The sequence below is a fragment of the Anoplopoma fimbria genome, chromosome 8, assembly GCF_027596085.1.
Source record: "Anoplopoma fimbria isolate UVic2021 breed Golden Eagle Sablefish chromosome 8, Afim_UVic_2022, whole genome shotgun sequence".
Lineage (NCBI taxonomy): Eukaryota > Metazoa > Chordata > Actinopteri > Perciformes > Anoplopomatidae > Anoplopoma > Anoplopoma fimbria.
This window is the reverse complement of record NC_072456.1, coordinates 19,176,090-19,200,374: the sequence shown is the minus strand read 5'-3', so window position 1 is coordinate 19,200,374 and position 24,285 is coordinate 19,176,090. Positions and strand designations below refer to the sequence as shown.

The 24,285-nt window shown below is 40.3% G+C and overlaps 1 protein-coding gene across 1 annotated transcript in view; it reads right to left on the bottom strand.

Moving 5' to 3' along the window:
- The window catches only part of LOC129094535 (voltage-dependent R-type calcium channel subunit alpha-1E), a 54,786-nt gene extending 34,648 nt beyond the window's left edge, over window positions 1-20,138 (bottom strand). Inside the window, exons 1-3 of the mRNA XM_054602750.1 lie at window positions 19,872-20,138; window positions 12,382-12,487; window positions 12,036-12,175 (exon numbers count right to left, since the gene is read on the bottom strand). Coding sequence (XP_054458725.1) covers window positions 12,036-12,175; window positions 12,382-12,487; window positions 19,872-20,137 — 512 coding nt within the window. The 5' untranslated portion in view covers window position 20,138. The remainder of the gene's footprint in view (window positions 1-12,035; window positions 12,176-12,381; window positions 12,488-19,871) is intronic.
- Between the last annotated feature and the right edge of the window lie 4,147 nt (window positions 20,139-24,285).

Below are 24,285 nucleotides of genomic sequence, written 5' to 3'. Positions count from 1 at the left end.
TGTGAGGTCTTCAGCACGCAGGGAGAAAACAGAGAAAACAACAGGGGTGTTTTTTTTCGGGGCTTTTGGCTGTTTCGCTGTGTGTGTGGGAGGATGCCATGGCTGTGACAACTGCTATTTAGGAGAAGAACAAAGAAAGAAGCTCCGTCAAGGGAGGGCAAGACACCCTCAGGCTGGAGAGACATGAGGCTTGTGGCAAACAAATGCGTGGACACACACACACACACACACACACACACACACACACACACACACACACACACACACACACACACACACACACACACACACACACACACACACACACACACACACAGTGTCGCAATCACACTGACCTCTTATCTGCTACAGAAAGCCAGTCCAACAAAAGTTACATTTTTGCTTTGTCTTGTTTTCTCTCAGCTCTTCCCCTCCCTCTAAATACACCTTTGTGGCCTTCAGCCCTCAGACTGATGAGGAAAAAGAAGGACAGTGATCCCCCCCACCCTTGCTACCTCATTAGTCTGCCCTCCTGCCTCCCTTTTCTCTCTCCTCTCTCTACCCTCATATCGTGCTCTTTATCCCTAAACCTCTGTCCTCTTGCCGCTGTCTTCCTCCACCTGTTTTCACAACCTCCTTCCCAATTATACTGGCACCTTTGACTCTGTTTATCTATTTTCCACTGACCAGAGAACACATTTATTTCCCTTTCGCCTGGTTGCCAACTGAGAGAAAGACAAAGAGATGGATGGAAAAGTAAGATTTTGGCAAGGAGAGGAAGGAGTAGAGTATCAACTCCAAATCTTAAACTTATACTGTACACGACGAGTACTCATTGCTCTTCTGACCAGTTAAAAAACAATGATGGCTTAATATTTATAGTAATTAAATGTACTCCAATCATGACTAAAATGAAGGCACAATGAAAACACAAGAACGTCTGAGGTTATTGATAGGATTATGTGCAGCATTGTAAGCGTAGTATGATCTATGTGCAGTAAAATGTAAAAACATCATCTTACAGTTATTTAATGCAGACCCAGTTACTTTTCCTGTGACACAGTGGTGAGAATTAGTCCTGTCTATAGTGTTAGGAGACACATAGCGTCATCTGATTTAATTAACAGAAGAAGGAAATAGAGAGCGAGATGGAGTGTGCGTGAGAGGAAGAGAGAGAACGAGGTGAGAGAAAGATTAAAAATAGCTCACCATCATCCACACAAATACAGAAATAGAATTATTCTCACGAGTTTCACACCTCCCCTTCCCCGTTGGACTTTCTCTCTTTTCCATTTTCACCCTCAACACGCTACGTCTTTATACTTTTCTCCTTCCTTATTTTATACCAATCGCTCCCTCTGCATCCTCCTGCGACCTCTGTCATTTCATCCCCCACTTCCTCTATCTCTCAATCTTTCCTCAGACCATTAGTCAGTCCTGGCTGCTCTTTAGTTGTTATGGAGACGAAGGGATGGAGGGTCTAAAAATGGCTACCTCATTTAGTCCACTGTTACTCAGTGGATGTCCCTGGTCCCGTTTTCTAATAACGACCGTTTCCAGTTTAGAGTGTTTTTGCTCTTAACGTCCAACTGGGAAAACAAAGTCATGTTAGAGGAGTTTTAATTGTTTGCTTGTTTAAGCCAAGAAACTGTTTGTTCGTTACAGCTAGACATCGACTGTTAGCTGCTGGTTCTTGGTCTGTGCTTATTTTGTGTCTGTGTCTTGAGCTGCAGTCTGGAAGTCAGTATCATCATGCCAATAGAACTGTATCAGCTAACTAATATTTACACAATATATTATATATATATATATAAATATATATTATACGCACTAGATATAAATGATTTAGATTTGATGGATGGAAAGATATTCTCTGTACGTGTAGATGTATGCTGAAATATGCGCAGACAGAAAAATATGAATACATCTGTGTCCTGACACCGATGTGTATGATGTTGCAGTTGGACAAAATGTTTACGTTTGTTGTGTGAATTATGTATAAACTTTCCCCAAATTACAGTGAAGCATAAGTGATGCATACAGCTTCTAAGAGCTGTCCATGGTGCTGAAGATGATGACTAATTCATATAACAGTGAACTGGATTTTGAAATGTCAATCAGCCACCTTGTATTGTACATTTTTGAGGGTACATAAAATAAAAAGCTTCAATGAAACAAAAACCATAATAAACACTTAATAAAACATCACACTCTGCAAACTTACATTGCTCTTATAAAATGTAACCTTATTTACAGTGGGAGATGCTAGCTTGCTACATTATCAGCTGTATCTGGTCTGGTCTGATTGCCAATCTTATCAATACTTCTATTATAAGCTGCTTTGGTCAGGAACTGGACATTCTTTAGCAAAGAACAATAATAACTTCTTTACAAACACAATCCAGGCAGAAATTAGAATTACATCATGAATTTATATGAAAATATTGTCAAAATATCCAGTAACCTACACTGCAGTGCTTTCCAATCATCATTATGACAGCTATGCTGCACATTACTGCCGTCTGGACGTTGGCAGCCTCTATATGACTGAGATGAGGAAGGTGAACATTGGCATCAGAAACTGGCAGATGTAAATCATCCACGGGAAGCACAACACATGGCTGATTTGGCGCAAAAGAAAGATTTGGCAGACAGTTTATTTCCTCCCTGTAGTTTCCCTTCTCCTAAATGTAGGACAATTCATCTGTTGTTTGTATTAGGTTAGATCTATTTTATGACTGCAATGGAATCACTCAAGTGGTGATAAACTTATTATTACAAACATATTACTTAGTGATTATTTTAAACTAATATTAAACACTTCTTATTCATAGAGACTCTTAGTCGTTGTGATGAATAAAACATTAAATTAAATGAAAACAAATGATAAAGACGTTCTGTCTGTGTCTGGTTTCTAAACAATGTTTAACTTGTAGCTTTCTATTGGTGCACCAAATGTGATAATATGAGAATTTCTAAGACCCTAAGACCCTTTTAGAATTCCCTACAGTTCCCACATCTCTTCAAGTTTCTCTATCTTTTTTTGTCTGCCAACTAAACTAGATGGCTAAAATGTGCAGTTTAATCCTGATGGTGATGAGAGCGTCTTGGATTAATTAAACCCTGGCAGTCACTTCATGAACACCTTAACTGATCCCAGAGACAACACACATCTGACAGGTGCCTGGTGCATCTTCAAGTAAATCAAATAATCTTTAGTCACCAGGAGATGTCGCGCAGAAAAACATCTTTGTTCCCCCTGCATGTATCTGCAGGCTCTATATGAGAAACACAGTGTAGTGAACTGAGCTGATGCCCTGGTCAGAGTTGTCAGCATGATAAGTGAGTAACGATGACATACCGTGCAGAAGTGACAGCTCGCTGCGGCGTGACAAATCTGTTGTGACAAACCGTCATGCTGTGATACTGATAACGTTGTGACTTATTCTCCACGTCACTGTCAAGCTGATAACTAATATGATTTGAGCACACCTGACTATTGTTGTGATATCAATCCCACAGCAGGTGCTATTACCACCACTGGTTCTCAGCTCAGCTGTTACAGGAACATTTTGGTGCATCACAAGATCCTTTTTAATACAAAAGCATATTTCTGCAAGAACAATGTCTGTTTTTCATTGTTCTTTATGGCTATTATCAATATCATCATTTACAACTGCACTTTTGTCAAAATGTTAAAAGATCTGCTGTAAAAAAAGGTTTTCTGGTGATCTCTATGTTTAAAGGTCAGGAGGAGGACCTTTTTGTACACGCTGGTTGATACCAAAGAGTGGTGATAAAAGACATTAGTCTTGACTTCTGGGAGGTTGTCCACTCAACAAAGAGCAATATACCATACAGTATATAGTCATTAATCTGTTGAGGTCGACGTGTAAAATCCAGTAGCATGACTTGCAGTAGATTGTATCAGGAAGAGATTATCCAGGAGTACTAAGTAGTATGGAGAGACACACACAATGAGTTGGTAAAGCTAAGTTGGATAAAAACATGTTGATATAAACTCATACAGTATAACACTGTGCAACTCAACCATGGTAATTGCATAGCCTAAACACTAACTAAAGACAAAAGTAAACTTTCATACTGAGGACACTGTTGCCCCTCTTGTTTTGTTTTCAGGGGCATCTTGGTGTAACACTATGAAAGAATGTTTTACAGCAATAAGATGGTGCAGTTTTCCCTTCTCTGTCCTTCATTTAATTTTCTACACAGTGATTTCTTGGCATATCCCTTAACTGTTGGTTGTGTTGCTGATATCTTCTTATTCTTCAGGATGAATTCAGTTATTTTCTGATCATAATGCACTCCCCTTTGCTCACCCACAATGGACTGGGGAATCTGCTAGTCACTGACTCCCAAGACCGGATCAGTTTTTGCATTTAAATGTGACAATTTAGTGAAAGAGGTCTGACTAAGCTGTTCTTCTGCAGTTTGCCCCCAAGGCAACGATCGTTTCTGACCGATAACATCAGCAGCAGTAAGATGACTTGACAACTGTTTCTGTCCATAATACAGAAGTATGCTGAAGTGAACATTAAAAACTGTGACTGTAGATTTGGAGATATCGTTCTTAAAATAAAGCTTTACAGGTTGATTCAACAACATTTCCGTTTTCGGCATTGATAAAAAAAATAGTTATGAAGACCTGTACATCTGCAGGACCATGAATTCATATAACTCCTCTGGTGGACCAAAGTGCAGTGGGTGGTGTGTGTACAGCGGATCGTCTTGGCAGAATAAGGAATTGTGTGGAGGAACTCCTACAGTGCTGCTCTGGTTGGTTTAGTTAATATAAGCCTCTCCGCCTCCCACAGTGTGCTCTCTCATTTCTAACTCCCCCTTCATCCTTTTTACTCTCTCTCTCTGCAACACAACACACACACACACACACACACACACACACACACACACACACACACACACACACACACACACACACACACACACACACACACACACACACACAAACACACACACACACACACATTCACACAAAAGATATTCAAGTTGTTATGCAAGATCAAATGTTACTGCTCCTTATATCGTCAGCCTGAGATACTGGCCTGGCGTTATGTGAATCAGTTGAGTATCAGCCTGCTTATTGGTTTATGTGTCAGTTAGGTAAATATTTGCTCTTTGGCCAGAATGAATAATTGATTTGGGTAAATGATTTATTAGCCATCTGTTGGAATGGAGAGAGAGAGAGAGAGAGAGAGAGAGAGAGAGAGAGAGAGAGGAGGTAGAGAGATAAAGATAGAGAGCGAGTGAGTAAGAAATGTGAATTTAAGCAGGTGGTGGTAGAGGGAGTTTCTTGATTCTTTACAAATTATATTAGTACAAACAAAAGTCCTACATTCAAAATGTAACTTACGTACTATATAACAAAAAACACGTATTTTAGAATCAAAAGTAAAAGTAGTCATTTTGCAGCAGGATTGCTCCAGTTCTTTATTATTGTTGTAATAAGTGAGCAGCATTTTATGCCATTTTTAGTACTGTTCTTTCTTACTGTTGAATTGTTCAATCCATATCAATGTATCATATTTGATATCTAGTAGAGTAGCTTTTATAATTGTGTTTTGTATGTAAAGTCTCTCTATAGAAAGAGCAACAAGGAACAACAGCTGTCCTATTAATGCAGTGGAGCCTTTCTCTCTGAAAGGTAGAAGACTTCTAGGTGCTCATCAGGTTTGCTTTGTGAGATACCAGTCTCACAACATCTAAAGAAAATACATATCAATATCCCATTCAAGAACAATATATATTCTTAAAATAAAGGTGATTGTATTTTGGCTTGGAGCTCTGGTTTGTCTCATGAGGACAATGGAAGCCAAATGCAACACATTGATTGTTGGTAATAATACAACAAAACACAACTCAAGAAGCTACTTCAGCGCTGACTGTCGTGACAAAACATGTGACCTTAGAAAAGCATGTGCTTTATGTAATGCCACTCACATACTATATTATTATCTTAATACAAATGTCAAGTGTACATGATGGATGCAGAAGGATAGTAACTGATTGCATACATGCTTTTGCTGATGCTAATCTATGGTTTACAGAAGGAGAGATCCTTAGAGGATGTAATTTCCAGCCCAGTCGGACTCCTTCAGAGTCTCTATAGGTCAGGGTCTCTAAAGATAGACATACTATATTTGTATTTATCAGCTATAGTTTCTGCATTCAGGCTTAGGGTGTCGGTACTGATTTAAACCAATATATTGTAAGACTGAGGCTAACTGAGAGTTTTTGTTTCACTACATTGTGTAGTGATCTGTTACTAATTAAAACTCTTTAACGTTACTTAATTTTCTGCCATCGATATTTCAGCGCACTGGATCATGGTGCACTGAACACTGGGGATATTTCAAACTACCTGCAGTCTCTTGAGTTATCCCTGATTCACTTAACATCCCTCCCTCCTGGACACTCATCCATTCAATCTCGCTGCCTGTCAAAAGCACTCGCTCCAATAATTCTTAACATCCATGGCCGGTAACCACGTAAAGAGAGGATCACAGGTTTTAGCTGGTATCATAAAATGTCTAAAAACAGTTTCTCAAAATTAGCTCTGCTTGGGATTGTGACTGTGTAAAAAAAAAAAAAGCATTTTTCAGAGAAACTGTGGCTGTGACAGAGCACACTTTCCTCTTGCCAACAACACTGATGGTTTATTGTGTCGCCTCTCAGAAGACTTCTGATTCTGGTGACACAGAAACTGACTGCTATATAAATACTGCATCCCAAAGTGGGTTTTTTTAGTTCAGCCCAGGAAACAAGTTTTTATTTTAAATGAAAAAGAAGACAGAGAAAAAAAGGTTTTGTATTTAAGAATCAGGTTGAACAATGTCTTTACAGCTCAGTCTCAGTGTTTAGAGTGCAGTCTTCATGGCGCTGACACCTGCTGCGCCTCCATCCCTGTCTCTCTTTGAAACATTTCATTTTAAACTCCGTCTGTAAGTGGTGGGACTACTGTGTTCCCCTTGTATTTTGTTAAGCAAGTCTTTCAACCTGAGCCGGATCAAATTAAGAGTGAACTTACCAAAGGATGTCTGCCTGAAATTCATTTTGTAAGGATAAATTGACAGTTCAACGTTAAGAAATCTTCCTGTGAATTTCTATTCAACCCTTTTTTTCAGTTTTTGTAACTTTCCCTATTAATTGAACTAATTTAATGCGACGTGAGTTCCCGCCAAAAGCAGGACTGCTTTCATCTCAGTGTAGCACCTCTTCTACTCTGATCAGATCCCTGACTAGTCTGTATAAAGGCCCTTGACATATTCTTTGTTTCATGGCCTACTCTGCCTTTTTATAATGGCTCGAAACATGGAGAGAGAGAGAGAGAGAGAGGGAGAGAGAGAGAGAGAGAGAGAGAGAGAGAGAGAGAAGGTATACAAGGACACAGAGGGGAGCTTGTTAGACTGTCAATTCCTATCATCATTATTCACTCACTTAATTCAGGATCACAGATAAAACAGCACTTTTACTCTGAGGATGTCAGTTGAATGTCACTTGCTGCGCAGTCTGTATTCATCTTATCCACGTACATATTCCTGTTTCGTTTTTGTTTGAATCAAAAACAAAGGTTCGTTGAAAAGTGAAAGAAAAGTGTTCGCAACGCTCTGCCTGTTCCTTTTTCTGCACACACACAAACAAAAACACACACACCCCAAGCAGGTGGATAAGCACATTCCCCCATCACACTATAGGAAATGACAAATCTATCCTGGTCTGGACTAATTGTAGAGACATTGACCAGAGAAGCCTCAGGACTGGAGCCAGTGACAGCCTAACCTGGGGCGGGGTCCTTTGTCACCACGGTAACAGCTCAGGGGGACACATCCACATCGTGCTGTGTCTGAACTCATCAATCGATCAGACAACAGATGGGAAATGAGATCGGAGAGGACAGGTCTGTCTGTGTATCTGTATATGTGTGTGTGTGTGTGTGTGTGTTAATATCAGTGTGTGTGTGTGTGTGTGACAGTTTTACCGGGTGTATGTCTGCCAAACAGACAGAAGGTGCTGTTGGCTAAAAGACATGCTGTTGTAGCACACGGAGCCGAAGAGAGTCATAAGACATAAATGAAAATTTAAATACATAAATGATACAAAACTCATTATAGTCTTATATTTGTCTGGCTGGCTGATATTAAGGGCGGTGTGGTCGATGTGAAGCTCTCATGTTAGCTCTCCCTCCTGGCTAGCAGTGGTAATAGAGTAAAGTCCAGTCTTGACACCCAGTCAGGCATAAAGACTGATGGCTGCAGCGTCTATATGTTCAAAGAAAGAGGACGCTGGCTCTCTCTGTTAAGTAACACTGGAGGTCTAAAGGCTCCGACACAACTCCACCGATCAAAGTTTAGCCACATGATGAGGTAAGCACCAAAACTGACTAAAGCCAACTTAGGAGGACATATAACTGTTTGAAAAGCAGTAACATAAGGATATTTTTATTTTCAATTGAAAAGCAACAGACAATGAAAATCCTTTCAGAGTTTCATTAAAGGGATTTTTCTAATTTGCCCTATAAGAAGAATACAATAAGGAATTTCGGGTGTCCTCTCTATGTAATTGCAATGTCTCAGGTAGAACCATCATTCCCTCCCTTCACTAGACTGCATACCAAATAATAAAATGCCTAAAAGATATGCATTTTAAATAGGATTTTGGAATTGGAAATATTGTCTCATGGTCTGCAAGTTTAGTGTGTTTAACAACCAGTTAACTTTCCATATTATATCTATTTTAAAACTAAAAAAAATAATAATGAGACCTTTGAGACATGTTAAGACTCAAAAACAATGTCTTTAGATTCATGACAAACAAATGCTAAATTTTCACAAAGTCCTGAGAATAAATTATCTATTGTGTCATCTGACACATTCAGTATTTTACAAGCTTTTCTGAATGAGTCCTTAAAGCCTCTGTTTTTCCTCTCCTCTCTCCTTCTCATTTTCTTTCTTGATCTGGAATTAAACTTGTTTGGTATTTAGGGGATTTTAAAAGCAGAATTAGCTTCAATTTCCAAAGGAAAAAGGAAAAAGAACCATCTTGATTTAGCAGGAATGTCTGGTTTCCTAAAACGACCCTGTGGATACCATGAATGGAAAAAACTGAACTGCTCTGAGATGCTCTTTTTTCCAAATCTCGTCATCTTTACTCTCATCAACTCCCTCTGAGCTAACTCCATCTCTCCTCCACTCTCTCCCATCCCCCTCTAAGTGTCTGGCACATAGTGGTGATACAATCCTTTGGTGGGCGTCGCCCCCTGCCAACTCTTGCCAGTCTAATGGAGGGCTTGCCAGCGAATCAGACTGCCAAGGTGCCAATTAGTACGTACGATTACACATAGAGGCATCCTCCTCAATTCCTCCAGCTCTATCTCTTCTCTCATCTCTTTATCTTTACTTTGTTTCTCTCCTGTTATGTGTTACTGGTTTCAACCTCCTCTTTTCTCAGACTTCCCTTCACAACTTGCCATGTAGCAGGATAAACAGGCTGGTGAAGCATGTGTGATTTCCTGAGAAAAACCCACAGCCCCTCTATTTTGAGTTTCAGTCACAACAGTTCTCAGCTACACGATAACAGCCTTTCAGGAAACAGCAAAGGCAATCTGGTTTTTCATACGTGCCTCCCACTTACTCTGTGTGTGTGTGTGTGTGATACGGGCCATCTTGAAACACCAAGGCAGCTTGCTGAGGTAATCATGGCCTCAAGTGTTCGACACGTTGGAAATGGTTCCATAATTACACATGTTCAAACGCAATGTTGAGTGAGTCAGGGGTATCCACTGTGGAAAGGTTCACAGGCTTTATAGTCTGAGCTAAAAGTCGCTTATTCTGCCAAAGGAAACATTTCTCCCATACAGATCAATTAGAGTTTCTGCCTGTATGACTCAAGAGTAAACCTTCATTCAAAGTCAGCTCAGCTCAGTCGTGTGAGTTGAATCAACACCTCTTCGAGTATGTCAACAAGACTGAACATTATAAGCTTCACAGATGATAGGTTTTACTGCAGGGAAATAGTACTGAAGGTATAAGTAATAAACAGGTAGTCGGTGTTGTCTAAGCCTTTTTTGTTTACTTGCTGTACACCGAGCCTAAAGGGAGAAGTTACACCTGTGGATGTAACCAAAATTACCCCACCAGGTTAATAATCACTGGTGGCCACTGGACATTATTTTAATGATATCCAGAAAGTTTATTTTCACGTTTTTCTGGTTTTCTGCAGACCTAACCTCACCAGGGTTCATCAAAACATATTTCAAAATTCAATGACTGGCGAACAAAGAATGGATTGCAGACGCTGAAAGCACCAGGAATTGCAACCGCTATCTGCACCGTCTTACGGTCCGATTCACAAATTATATGGTTTTTGCACCTATACTGCATACTGCATGTGTGAGTAGGGGTTTGGGGAGTCTGTATCTGTATTTGTAACACAGTCTGTGACCCCTAATGTCTGCAGAGGCCATCTAATTACTAACTGATAGACTGCACTGTGACTCATCTAGTATTATCAGCAGTTCTCATAATCTTCATTCACTGTCTAATAAGATTGCAAACCTCGAGTGATGGCCTGCAGGTGAGTGAATGTGTCCTTTCGAGAGTGTGTGTTGGATTGTCTGTGTGTGTGTTATAGAGAAAGAGGGAGGGAGAGAGAGAGAGAGAGAACATTTTCATTAATTTGTCTTTGCTGTGGTCAGAATGATAATTTTCCAGGGGATCTATCTGCAGCTCACTTCATCATGCTGAATATTAATAAAAGGAGAGCAGGAAGGCTATTCCATCCCGATCAAGCACCTCTCCTCCCTAAGTCACAATCCATAGCTTAGAACCCACGAAACAGGCCTTCATTTAACTGCCATGTGAACATTTTGAGCGTATTTCCCTTTTAAAAACTGTTTCGGAAAATATTCAAATGCATTAGATGCATTATTTCGATCGATTTCAATGACTTCACCCTCGTCTCACACTGACCTCGGTACCAGGAGACGCCAGCCCACCAATACCTGCTTCCTGATCTATACACGACACTAACGGAAAGGTGAAGTGTGATTGCAGGATCTGTCACCCTTGGACAAGCCTTGGTGTCTTCTTCTCTGTCCCCATCCAGGCAGGTGATATTAGAACAATCCATTAGCATGTGTCTGTCTCACTGTGTTTTAAATTAAGCTTCTAATTTTGGTCGTATAATACCACGCCATGGGGTTCGGTGTCTTCAACTGCTATATCAGGCATCCACTGATCAACAGGCGAGAGGGGCGGGAGGCTCTATGGCCATATCCTTCCCTACTGTTTTACACAATAATTCTTCTTTATGTCATCCCTCTCTTATGCTCTCCTCTCCTCCTCCTTCCTCCCCCAACGTCGCACCCTTTCTCTCTCCAACAGCGGGTGGAGTATCGTTAAGGAGCCAGAGCTCGGCTCATTAATTATTGAACACCCAGAATCATGTAGAATTCTCTAAGAACCCTGTCTCCCAACCCTTTGTACTTCTGCGCTGTGAATTGATTAATATTTCATTTGTGTGTGTGTGTGTGTGAGAGAGGTTAATCTGCAAAATCAAAAACATTTCCTCTCTTTGCTCTGACGGTGAGGCTCGTACCTTTCTGGTAACTGCGGAAAAATGCCCTTTAATGTAACACCTTTCCGCCATAGAACAGACTAATGTAGCCATAAGCCCCCCCCGGGACTTTAACTACCATGTTATTGATGTACTGTGAGTACACAGAGTGAGGTGATGGTTTACAAGTTTTCTATATGATATAGATTTTTATTTGAGTTTTATTGAAGTTAATTTAATAATCTGTATTCGGGCCAAGGGTTGTCAATTTATAGTTGTGCCACAGCAAATAGAAATCTTTAAGAATATTTAATCTGAAATCAAACAATGACCCTCAATCGGTCTTTCTCTAACAGGAAATGAAGCGCAGACAGTAAACACCTGAAGTGGTCAAACAATGACAATCATTTAGGGAGCACTGATGCCACATAAACACACACACACACACACACTGTTTGACTTACCCACTGAGGACCACAATGAAGTCCATGACGTTCCATCCATTCCTGAGGTAGGAGCCTTTATGAAATACAAAGCCCAGGGCAATGATCTTGATTCCAGCCTCTAAACAGAACATCCCGATGAAGTAGGGCTCTGTCTTCTCCTGAAAGAGCAAAGCAGATAATCAGAGTGATAATTAGCTTACACTGAACTGAAATGGAAGCACTGTGCATGAAGGTGTCATGTTTGGTTTTCTTGAGGATCTACAGGCTCCATCAGAGGCAGTTTATATTTGGATTTCAGCAACTTGACCGAAAAGCATGAAGTGTAGTTGTGTGTGCAGATGTTTTCAATGTGTGAATAACTCACCAGTCTCTTGGACATGGGGGTTTTGTCCTCTCCAGGAAGATGCTGCTCCAGAGCCAAGACGATGCAGTTGGCGATGATGGTGGTGAGGATCATGTACTCAAACGGAGTGGAAGGACAAAGTTAAGGAACCTTTGATTTACCTAATATGTGAGGGTCTGGTAAAGTATGTTAATTTGAATGGATAAGGGTGGTGATGTTCTATGTTTGTGTCTTTGGAAACAAATTCCATTAAAAGATCAAAACCAAACATGTTAGTCAGTCTCTCAGAATGACCTACTCTGATAGTGGCTCTCAGCCCAAGTCCAAGTGAATCTCCAAGTGAATCTTTAAAAAGAGGTCATGAATATATATTTTCTTTATTTGATTGTTAATTTCCTAAAACAACAATGTTGTTTTTACCAAACATTACTCCACAAGGAGTAAATATTTCATTTGTTAAGGACTATTTTAAGCCGCTGATCTGGAACACTATTCAGTTTTTCCGGCATCAGGATGGGATCAACTCAAAATAAACTACAATGCCCATGTTCATGGTAATAAAGGAACGTGTCACCCAGTGCAACAATGGGGCTTATTTAATAGGTTTTGAGCAACAATGGGAGTTTAAACACAGAGGAATAAGCTATATCAGACATTGGATACAGCAGTTCATTGCTGGTTTTGGTCCTTCCATATAATTTGTTGATAGTAATTAATTTATAGTACATTGCCAGCCTCATCCTTTAAGTAAGTGATTATTTACAGAAAGGCAAATAGAGTCAAACACAAAGGAATTACACTAAAAATCTTTCTATGATGTCTATACACAGCACAGAAAGTGTTTGCTCTTAGAATAGAGACCAAAGACCAAATCACAGAAAAAGAAATCACAAACAATAATTCACTTAATCATAGTAAATCAAACCCAGCAGCCCTGCAATTACAATGTCATGTAAGCATTGATAGTCAGGCATTGATTCCTCTGTATGAAACGAAACAGAATTAACCTGTTATGAGCCTCAGGGGCTGAAGACACAACCGGACGCAGGCTCAACATTATCTGAGGTCAGCTGCAACAGACAGCAACACAGACATCTACATGCACACACACACACACACACACACACACACACACACACACACACACACACACACACACACACACACACACACACACACACACACACACACACACACACACACACACAGAGGCAAGAGGGCTTATCAAGGAGAGATGATCGGGTGTCCAAAGACGTGATCCCACTACAAGCTTCTCTGCCTGCTCTATGGGACCGGTGTTGGTTGTCGGTTCAACACCAGTGGCTCCGGGGTGGAGCTCAGCCAGCGATGTGCTCTTTATCTAATGCTCTGCGTGGGCAGTACCCATTCTGCTGGTTATGTGCAGAAGAGGTAGGAAGGAAGGGAGCTTAAATCTGCAGAGTGGAGACAGGGAGGGAGTGCTGAAGTAAGAAGGAGGCAGCGATAAGAGAAGGATGAAACAGGACAAAGTGATAAGGGGGATGAAGGGAGATCAGTGGTAGAGAAGACGATGGTTATTTAGAGTGTCAGCAGATTGCTAAACCAGTGGGTGAGGAGGAGGCAATGGGACCAAATAAGACTGACACCGGACATATTGATGTTGCAGCAGGGTTACTCAGGGATATGTGAGCGATGAGGAGCTAAATAAACAAAGCAAATATAATCCCACCAGCCCCCAGGGATTCTAACTTAAACCTAGACTGAGCCACAGATTCGAGTCAGTGATTGCAAGTTTATTACTGAGAGATTTTGAAAAATAATAAAACCACAGCAGCCATCAGCAACAAGTACATGATGAGCGTGGAAACAAGGGCGAGGGGTTGTTTTCAGGAAGTAAACTATTTATTTTGATTCACCCTCCTCCAATAACTAGCATCGCCTCAGCAGCAGCCAGCCACCACGCCCTGCATTCCCTCAAAAACATACAACGCAAACGGCAGGAGGGGGGATGCGAGACGGACGAAAGAGAGAGGTAAGAAAGGGGACGAAATGGAGAGAATATGAAGAAAGAAAAAGAGAGGTATCCAAGGCAACAGGGTTCTCTTCCAGACAAAAGTCAATCCTTCAAGACGGTTATTGGGTACTTGAACTATCTCTGTGGTTACACACAAACACACACACACACACACACACACACACACACACACACACACACACACACACACACACACACACACACACACACACACACACACACACACACACACACACACACACACACACACAAAGGCTACATCGTTATGCTGTATATCAGGCTAATTTTCACCGCTACATGACAAGTCTTGAAGAGCTACAACAGGTTAGTATCAGTCATATAGAAGACTTTAGCATTATTGTCAAAGGAAAGAAGTGTGGTCATTTCTTAAATAGTATTAAAAGTGATACATTAATATATATTTCTATTTTTCTAATCATTTCAAGATAAAAAATATTTTTGATGATGATTTGTGGTAGTTGATTGATTTGTACTTTTAAGTTAATTTAATTGTTTCTGGACTGCCGTTTTGAAGAAGTTCAGCATTTCGGCCTTTGCAAGCAAGATATCCATCATTGTGCCTCACTGGAGCGCTGGCATAGGGCCATGTTAGCCCAACAAATACTGAAGCTACGGCTCTGTGTAACTTTAACATTACAACAGATGTTAACGGAAGTTGTCAGTGCTAATATCAGCCGCTGTACAGCACTGAATCCACAGGCAACAATGCAATGAAAGCATTGAAAGTCAGAAAAAAAGCAAAGTTGTGGACTGGAAAACCAAATCAATGAACTGAAAGATGCTAAAGAGCTCCGTAGAGCTGAATTGCAGAGTAGGAGATATTCACAATGAGCAAAAGTAATTGCCTCCATTGTTAAATCTGATGTAGCCTCAGAAACCATTTTGCTAATGCACTCAAATGCATTGACAGTAGTGTGTTGACATATTTGCCCAAAGAGCTTCCAAACAACAGATGGGTTAATCCTGATGTAAATGATGTAACTGATGTTCCCTGACTCCAGACATTTCAATAACTTCTCTCCATTTATTACACTAAAATGCAATGTTGACTAAATTACATACTCAACAAGTGTCTTTAACCAAAACCCATCTCCCCTCCTCTGCGCTGCTCTGGAGTGTGACGGTGATCATGGATCGTCTACCAGCTTTAGCAGCGAGGCATCTCGTGAGCAATCCTGTGAGTCACAGTGACGCTGGCACTCTGCCTCGTCTCCTCAAACATGCGTGTAAAAATAGACATGGAGATGGAGTGTGATGCCCTGTGCATCTGTGAATACGCTCAGGCCCAGAGTGTAATCACCATTTGGACTAAAATTAACTCTACTTCCACCTGAGGATTGAAAAGACTGTTAAGCTACAACTTGCATTTATATTGCTGTGCTGTTATTCAATTATGCATGGGGTGAAAGATGTTGTCAGCTGAAAGGTTTTAACAGACTGCGGCATCAAACATTGTCCAATCTATCTTCAATCCCACATCACCTCCACACCTCAGTTGTCTGCTTGAGCCGGAAGATCAATCCTGAGGATAAATGTGGCCATAGTTCAGTTAGTCCTGTTTAGAGAAGGTTGAACATACCTCATGTGATGTTTTCTAGATTGGTTTTATTAAATTTCTGTAAGCAGATTTGAGACACCGTATACTCAGCATAGTTGAAGGCCACATTAACTAGTCTAATTTCTTCAGCCACATTCACTCGAAAAATATCTGCTCTGATTGAAGAAGTAAAAAAACGCAAGAAATAAGCGGAAAAACTGTTTTTTTTATTGGATACAAATGAGAGTAGGAGCATATCCACACTAGGGACACCAGGCTCATTTCCTTGCTAATTTTCCTTCTAGTTTTTACATGCAAGGATGCAACTTAGGGAGAAATGAATGTTCTTTCTCAGTTTAAAGCTGGCTCTAGAGACATTTGCAAAAGGATTTATAACCTTAAATGCACCCTTAATTAAATTAACATTCGTGCATTTCAAATCCTGGTTAGGCCTGACCAGGATTTAAAATGCATGGCAGGCCTCAAAAATAACAGTGACACATCCTGTTGAATACTTAAACTGTCGACCATTCATATTTAAAATCTCAAAGTCTGACAACCAGCAAGCACATGATTATTAGTGTGTGCCCTGATGAAACAAACTATTAAATCCATCTATCAATTATTTAGAGGTGTACCTTCTCAATGGGAAACTTCCCACTGCGGGGGATCCCAGTGGGGATCAGACAGGAGGAGCAGCTGTCAGTCCTCAACAGGCCTGCCACACAAAACTCAGGCTGGGACTTCATTTGGCCTGACTCTTCCCTGCCAGGCCTTGATCAGCCTTCCATCAGACATACACATACACATATTTAACCACCTCTTCTGAAACATATAAGAGAGAACATGTACTGTAAATATCAAAACAGAGTGTAATATGCTCTAATAAGCCCACACACAGCACTCTGGCTCTGGATAATTCCTGAATTGATCTGCTGTTAATTGAGCACTCAGAGAAAGAAAGAAAAGAGCCTCTTACAGCGAGGTAACAGCGGTAAGTTGTTTTCCCAACTCATGGCTGACCTTTAGGAGATGTCCTGCTGAGATAGTGAGAGTGTGTGTGTGTGCTCTTGTATTTCTCCTTCTGTGAGTACTGATTTGAGTTTTATACGATGAGAACAAGGTGGAAGTGAGGAGGTTTGAGGGTGGTTTTCACTTTTTTAAAGACTACGACGGTAACGGTTAATAATACAATAGGTTTATATTAAGTTTAAGTTAAGGGCTCAGGTTAAAGATTTAGAAGCCTAAATGCTAGATTTACCTCAGGAGTTGGTAATAAATACCAAAAAAAGGTAAAGGACTCGCTAGGTGATCAGGGAAAGTTGCTCCATAACTGTTGAATTTCAATGTCAATGTTTTGTTCACAACTTGTTTCTGTTGTCCCCAAGTGTTCAGTCTCTGCAGGTCTAAGTATAATTTTGCATGCAGGGTACTCTACTTTTACGTAAGTAATAGATCTGAATGTTTCTACAACCACTGGGCATTAAAGGTCAGGAAAGGGGCTAATGAATGCGTTCTGTCATCGAGGGTCCTCACAGGTAAAGAAATCTGTGTGTGTCATTGCTTACATGTTTATGTTTTTATATGAACTACGTGTGTTCTCATTTGTGCCTACTCATGTATTTACTGTGAATGAATCCTCCCACTCCAGACATGGTTCTCATCACAGTGATTCTCAACCAGAACACAGAAAGAGTCAGCTCAGCATCACTCCCTTCAAAACCATATTAGCAAACAATATAATATAGTAGGACTATAATAATGAGTAACGACTTGTTATAATAGTATATGACACTGTGATCATACACCATTACATATAATTCCTGTTAATGTCTGTTAATCAGATACAGTGGAGCTCATTAGATGTAATGAGACACTCCCTCCACGACAGCACATTAACCTGGAGGTTATTCAGTCTGGCTGCTTTCCTTCTGGTCACTGAAGCACGCATAATATTTGGATTAAAATTGTATCCCTGACACAGAAGATGTGCCTGTAGATGCAATTATACCATCACTATCGGTTATGACCCAACAGCTAAGGGGATGAAATATGATATGATAAATAACACACACTGCAACCCTTTTTTCCTCAACTGTTGATTGAAATGCATCCTGTCTCTATTTTTAATCACCTCAATAGATGGGAAAGCCCGGAGAAAAACAACAATAGACAGTGATCAACAATAGAGGCCCACTCTTTCTATTTGCTGGGTTTTTATGATCAGCAGTAGGCCAGTCAGTCAGTCAGGAAGCTGTTGAATGGAGCAGAACAATAGCAGAGAGGAGGCCACACCTGGCCGGGACACCTGGTGAGCTGCACAGCAGCAGCACAAACACTCCACCAACAGACATTTGAGTGTTGTCATCCTTGTAAGCGACAGGCAGAGGAAATAATATAATCTCTCCCCTTTTCAGTAAATAATGGCAGAGCAAGTCATTAGGTTTGAGAAAGTAGCAAAATAATCATTAATATAACATCATTATTGAAAATCAATAAAAATGTTACGTAATACAGATTTGGATAATGCCACTCTATAAATTAATAACAGTATTAGCACACTGAAGAGCGGCAGTCGTGAGCTAGCCATTGGGGAAAGCTAACATGCATGAATGCACTAAAAACAAGTGCAGCCGGCCCGGCTATTTCAACATAGCAAGGAGAAGCTTGGATTAACATTTTAAAACATAAAAGAAAAGGGCAAGCAACTTCACCTCTGCTCAGGTAGACTTGATTCCACTTTATCTTTACATAGCAAATAGTTGTTTGCTGCTATACTAATGCTCTGAATCCTGTATATTGCAACTTTAAGATTGTATTTGGTCAGGTTGTGATAAGTGGTTGAGTTTAAGGCTGCAACTCCCCACAACACAGCGGTAATAAGTGCAAAAACGCTAATCAGAGTTTCCAAAAGTCCAAGGTGATGTCTTCAATTGTGTCGTTTTGTCTGATCAACAGTCCAAAACGTAAAGATATTCAGTTTATATGTGATATAAAAAAGAAAAAGCAGAAAACAATCAAATTGAAGAAGTTGAAACCAGTGAATAATTGTTGTTTTTGCTTAACAATGACCAGAACAATTGATTTATTATCATAATAGTTGTTTACTAACTGTCCACCGACTACTCGCTTTATCGACCGATTGTTGCAGCTCTAGTTGATCTTGAAATATTCACTGAACATAACTCATAAAGAGGGATAGTGCATGTTGTGGCAACAGCATGTATGTATAGCCTTTGTTGACATAAAAGATTTACAACCATAAACAGTGAAACTCTTGTGTGTTCTTCTAATCCACTTTCCATTGACGTCTCCTCCCCTTCTGCACTAGTTTTGGTCTAGATACAGCTATCGTCATAACCTGAGTCATACCGCGATAGATAATTCCAATCCACTGTTGGATTACTGATGTAGAACATTTTAAAATAATGTCACTGGTACACTCGTTAACTCTGATTTAGTGCTTGTTGTTTCATGTCCTACTCTACTTTATCAATTCATAATTCCCTGTTGAACAGTATTGGATTAAATTCTAATTAATTAATCAATTAAGTAAACCCCCAAAAAAAGTAATTTATCACTCAAACAACTCCCTAGACTGAACTGTATCTCATTCTGTCTGAGTGTGTCTGTGAGTGTGTGATGGTTGGATTTCTCATGTCTTGCCCTGTGAGTGCTGTCCATGGTTCTGAAAGAGACACTGGGGGGGCAGACACTAAAGAGTTAGGCTGTTTAAGGACTTTGGTTTTCTGTGGAATTGTGTGCACTTGTGTTGAAGCAGATACATTTGTTCTTGTTTATTTCTGACACTGTGACACAGTTTACCCACCTGAAGTAATTCACCCCTACACGACTCCTTTCACATCTCGGATGAATTGCGTTTGTATATTTCACGCATCAGAGCCGCTTCATTTACACCATGAAGCAGAAAAAGGATATGGCCACTCAATGATTTTCTTGGCGTACTTCCGGACCATGTTGTCCTCGCCAAAGATGAAGAGGGACCTGTTGACGGTGAAGCAGTTCTCCCTGACCGGGATGGGGTTGTACAAGGCCATGGTGCGAGCACGCTGCGCTTTGGTCTGCTTGAAGGCAGGCGAGATGCCACCTGTGGACACGGCCGCCCCGTCGCGGTTCCGGTTGCGCTCGGACCCTCCATCACCCGAGCTCAACAAGCCCGGGACGTCGTCTCCGAACCGGGCCATTCTGTCGGGAGGGGGAAAGACGGGGGGAGGAAGGAAAAGGAGGTTATAGTCTCCTAGAAAGCGGCTACAGGGCGCGGTGCTGCGCGGGGCGTTACAGCGGCGGAGAGGCGAGATCCAGACCAGGTTTAGTCCAGCATCAGTTTGATTCGTAACAAAAAAAAAAAACTCAAAAAAAACTTTCAACTTCAAAAAACTTCAAAAATCGGCTCAAAACATTGTGTTCTCCAGTCGGTCCAGTTTAGAGGCGCTGGTCAATCCCAAGCGCGCTCTGCGTAAAACAAAAGGACCCAAATCCAAAAAGTAATTCAATTCCGCCTTATTTAACAAACCGTCCTCTTGAACTAGGCTTTGATTCAAAACCAAACACTTATATGTGGAAAATAAAGCTGCAACAGGTCACGTCTTCAGCCATCCTCAGTCCGCTGAGCGAGAGAGCAGGTTGATCCATGGGGGTTTTTAAATAAACTAGCAGCGGTCCTCTGAGATATTCAGAGCACATCACTCCTGTCTCCTGTCTCCTCTTCTCTGTTGACCAGCTACCACAAGAGCACTGTCCTATCGCGTGCGTAGGACGACCGGAAAAAAAAAACTTTGGCATTTTCCACGACATTTTTTCCCCCCCCGAAACAACGCGAACAAAACAAACAAACTGTCAACTACGTGTGACACGGAGGAAAAGAAAAAAAAATCCTCTATCCGTTTTTTTTTCAGCATGGGGGATAGTGAGAGAAGTGTGTCTACCTTCCCCACCGCACTGTTAGAGCAGCAGGAGAGAAGACAGCAGTGTCTCCTAATGCGACAGGCACCTTCTCCTACAACCTCGGTCCAACCCAACACATGCACGTAAATATGCACAGATGCAGTAAATAAACCATATGTTAACATACAGAAAAGGACAATCAGAGTTCAATTCACAAAAGTCACGATTTGATGAAGACAAATATTAGATGCCTCCATCTTGACAAGTAGAGATTATGTAAACCAATTAAATGGAACATTTGACAGCTTGTAAACCTGTTAGGCTATTCAAGATATTAATTGACTTTATGCTTTCGCTGAAAATGTGGGTACAGCTCTTGTTGAATACTAAAAGGTTTACTGTGGGATCACTTCAGCTTTTTTTGTGAGACTGGTCAGTATAGGCTACCGTTTGAAGAGTGGCCATGCTGTGATATTTTGATTTTTATGTTGTTCACCCTGCATGGTCGTCCGGACGAGCAAACTGAGAGCTGGTCACACATCGTGTCTGCAGGAGTAAACACCTGTTGTGAAATAAAAAAAACTCAGTGCCAGCAAGGAGGACAGCAGCAAACATCTTTGGCTAATTACAGTATTCAGAACCTACTAGTGCAAGGCTTGATAGTGAGGGGGAGTTGTGCTGCTGTGTGGATGCAGTCTTTTCACAATGTAGAGGGGGGAATGGAAGAGCAGGGACCCATGTTGGGTTCACTGTATATCCAGCCATCATTAAGAGAATTGGCTTTAAGAAGATAGGTCTGGTGATATTCTATATGTCTTTTATCATCAATAAATCCCTTGAAAAGGGCAAAACCAATGATTTTTTTTTTGATTTTTTTTTGTGTAGCCAAAGTCTCCAGTAGCTTCTTCCTCTGTGCACAATATACAAAGTAAAACTGAGGAAGTGAATGCAGGTATTAGGTCATAAACCAATGTCTGGGGACACATACACATTTGAACCTCAGGTCATCTCCATGGGGTATTTCTTCACCAAATTGTGTGACAATCCATCCAATAGCTGTTGAGAGATTTCACTCAAAACCACAAGTGTGAGCCTCACGGTAAATGGTAAACTGTAAATGGACTTGAACTTGAAGAGCTCTTTTCTGACAACTCAAAGCGCCTTAAAGCTACATGTCACACATCCACACCCATTCACATACACTGATGGCAAAGGCTACCATGCAAGGAGTCACCTGCCCATCAGGACTCTAACTAACCATTCATACCAATTCATGCATCACAGGCACAGTCTATGGGAGAATTTTTGGGTTAAGTGTCTTGCCCAAGGACACATCGACATGGTATAGCAGAGCTGGAGATCGAAACCGCCGATCCTCTGATTGAAAAAGCCGAGGGATTTTGCCATCTATCCAATAGTTGTTGAGATATGTTAGCTTAACTTTTCAGTGGATAAGATGTTTCTTCATTGTAATGAACATGGGCACTGTGCTGTTTGTTGGTGTGGAACATGTTATAATTGAGTCAATCATAAATACTGCCAACTGTCCTGCTCATGTGAATATTAAGTGTGTATTAATCCACGGCTAAAAACAGCCAATAAATGCACTATTTACCTTTATTTCAATACCATTTGCTGAAAACTACAGTACCCTGCTGTTTTAAGAAACTACTGAGCCTGCTTTTTATGAAAAAGAACAACTGTCCAAAAAGATGTAAAGCGTGAAGTAGATGCCTGAATAAATGCCTTTATTCTTCAACAGCATCAATCTGAGAAAAAATCAGTGTGAAGTAAAACTCACCAGTAAACTGATGTTGATGGAAACAGAAGTCAAAGAGAAGATGAACCACAGGAGAGATTAAGCCACAACGCTGACACTGATGGGTTCTTAGTGATAGTGGTATGACGAAGGCAGTGATCAATGGTGTGTGGCTTCCAACTCATTAGAGCTCCAACACATTATGGGCTTTAAAAATAGAACACACATAACAGACAGATTTCTGACATCTCCTAATTATAAGTGGGGAGAAGAGTCGTACAAATTGTCCTATAAAGGTCTCCTCCAGTTATGAGACAAAAAACTGTGGAAATATCACGTTTCACTTACTTTTTGTTATTTGAATCTGAGCTAAGTGTGATAGAAATGTGTCTCCTGCCACTTCCTCCTGACAGCAGTGATACCATTACATTGTTTTCTGCCAGGAGAAGATAGCAAATCAGCCACTGCTCCTTTGGCTGAGAGGTGAGAGATGAATTATGGTAATTAGACGTTAGCAAGAGGGATTATTAGGGTGGAAGGATCATGGTTCTTTCCAGTGAATTTTTTTTTGAAGGAGTACAACTGAACCCAACTGAAATTTGACTTTAATGTTTTTTGCTGGAAGGCTCAGATCAAATAATCTCTCCAGCTTTGATCAAACCGACAATAAATTCAAATTGACACCACTGGCCCTGAGGTTAATTGGTAGACATTGTTAATTATTGTTACTTTATTAAGAGCTTATTAGTTGTTATAGGTTGTCTGCAGTTATAAATATCAATAAGTGGTCATTGAGGCCTCTTCCTGATGAGTGATCTGAAAGATGAAGCAAGCATTGTCTGGTGGAGGATTTTTCACTACCTGGCAACCTAAAAGTTGTTCTTATCAACACAAAAATACATAAATCAAAACATTGCCTATTTGTCAATATTTCTAAGAGTCCATTCTAATTAGATTTTCAATACATGATTTTTATTTTTTTTAAATCCACAATGTGTTTTGCCCATTTTTTGGAATATGAATTACCCTCAAAATACAAGTTTAGGGAAGTGGAAAGATAATCTGTAACCATAACTGTATATATAAAATTATTTAAGAGCTAGATTTGTGGGTACCCACAAGAGGAGGCTGCTCTATAAACAGATGATGAAAAAACAATACAGTCAAACACTGTTATTATTATTTAAAATACTAAACAACTCTTCATAGAAGTTTTAATTGCTGACAAACACTATTACTGCATTAATAAACGCATAAAATGTTCTTATATCTGCTAATTGGCTTATTTGCCATTTATGAAATGTTCATATACCAATCGCTAATAATTGCTAAATAGGGGGACTTTTCCAACAAAAACAAGACTCCTACAGCTACAAGTGATACTTATAAAGGAGAAAGAACATATTTTGAAACATGTACAGATCTACAAAATAAACTGATATTTCTGAGGACTGAAAAATACAATAAAAGAACATATTTCTCATGGAGGGAACAAAAAAATGTACAGGATTTTTGAAAATGTATAGGAACCCTAAAATATTCAGCTGTATTGTGCTGTCTATACTTCTATACTTTTGAAGGTATATATTTGTGGAGACACTTGTTGATGTGTCGTTAATGTTGGAAAATCTATCTTCTCCTTGCAAAAATATATCCGAGGAACACAGGGTTACCAAGGTTACTTGCTGT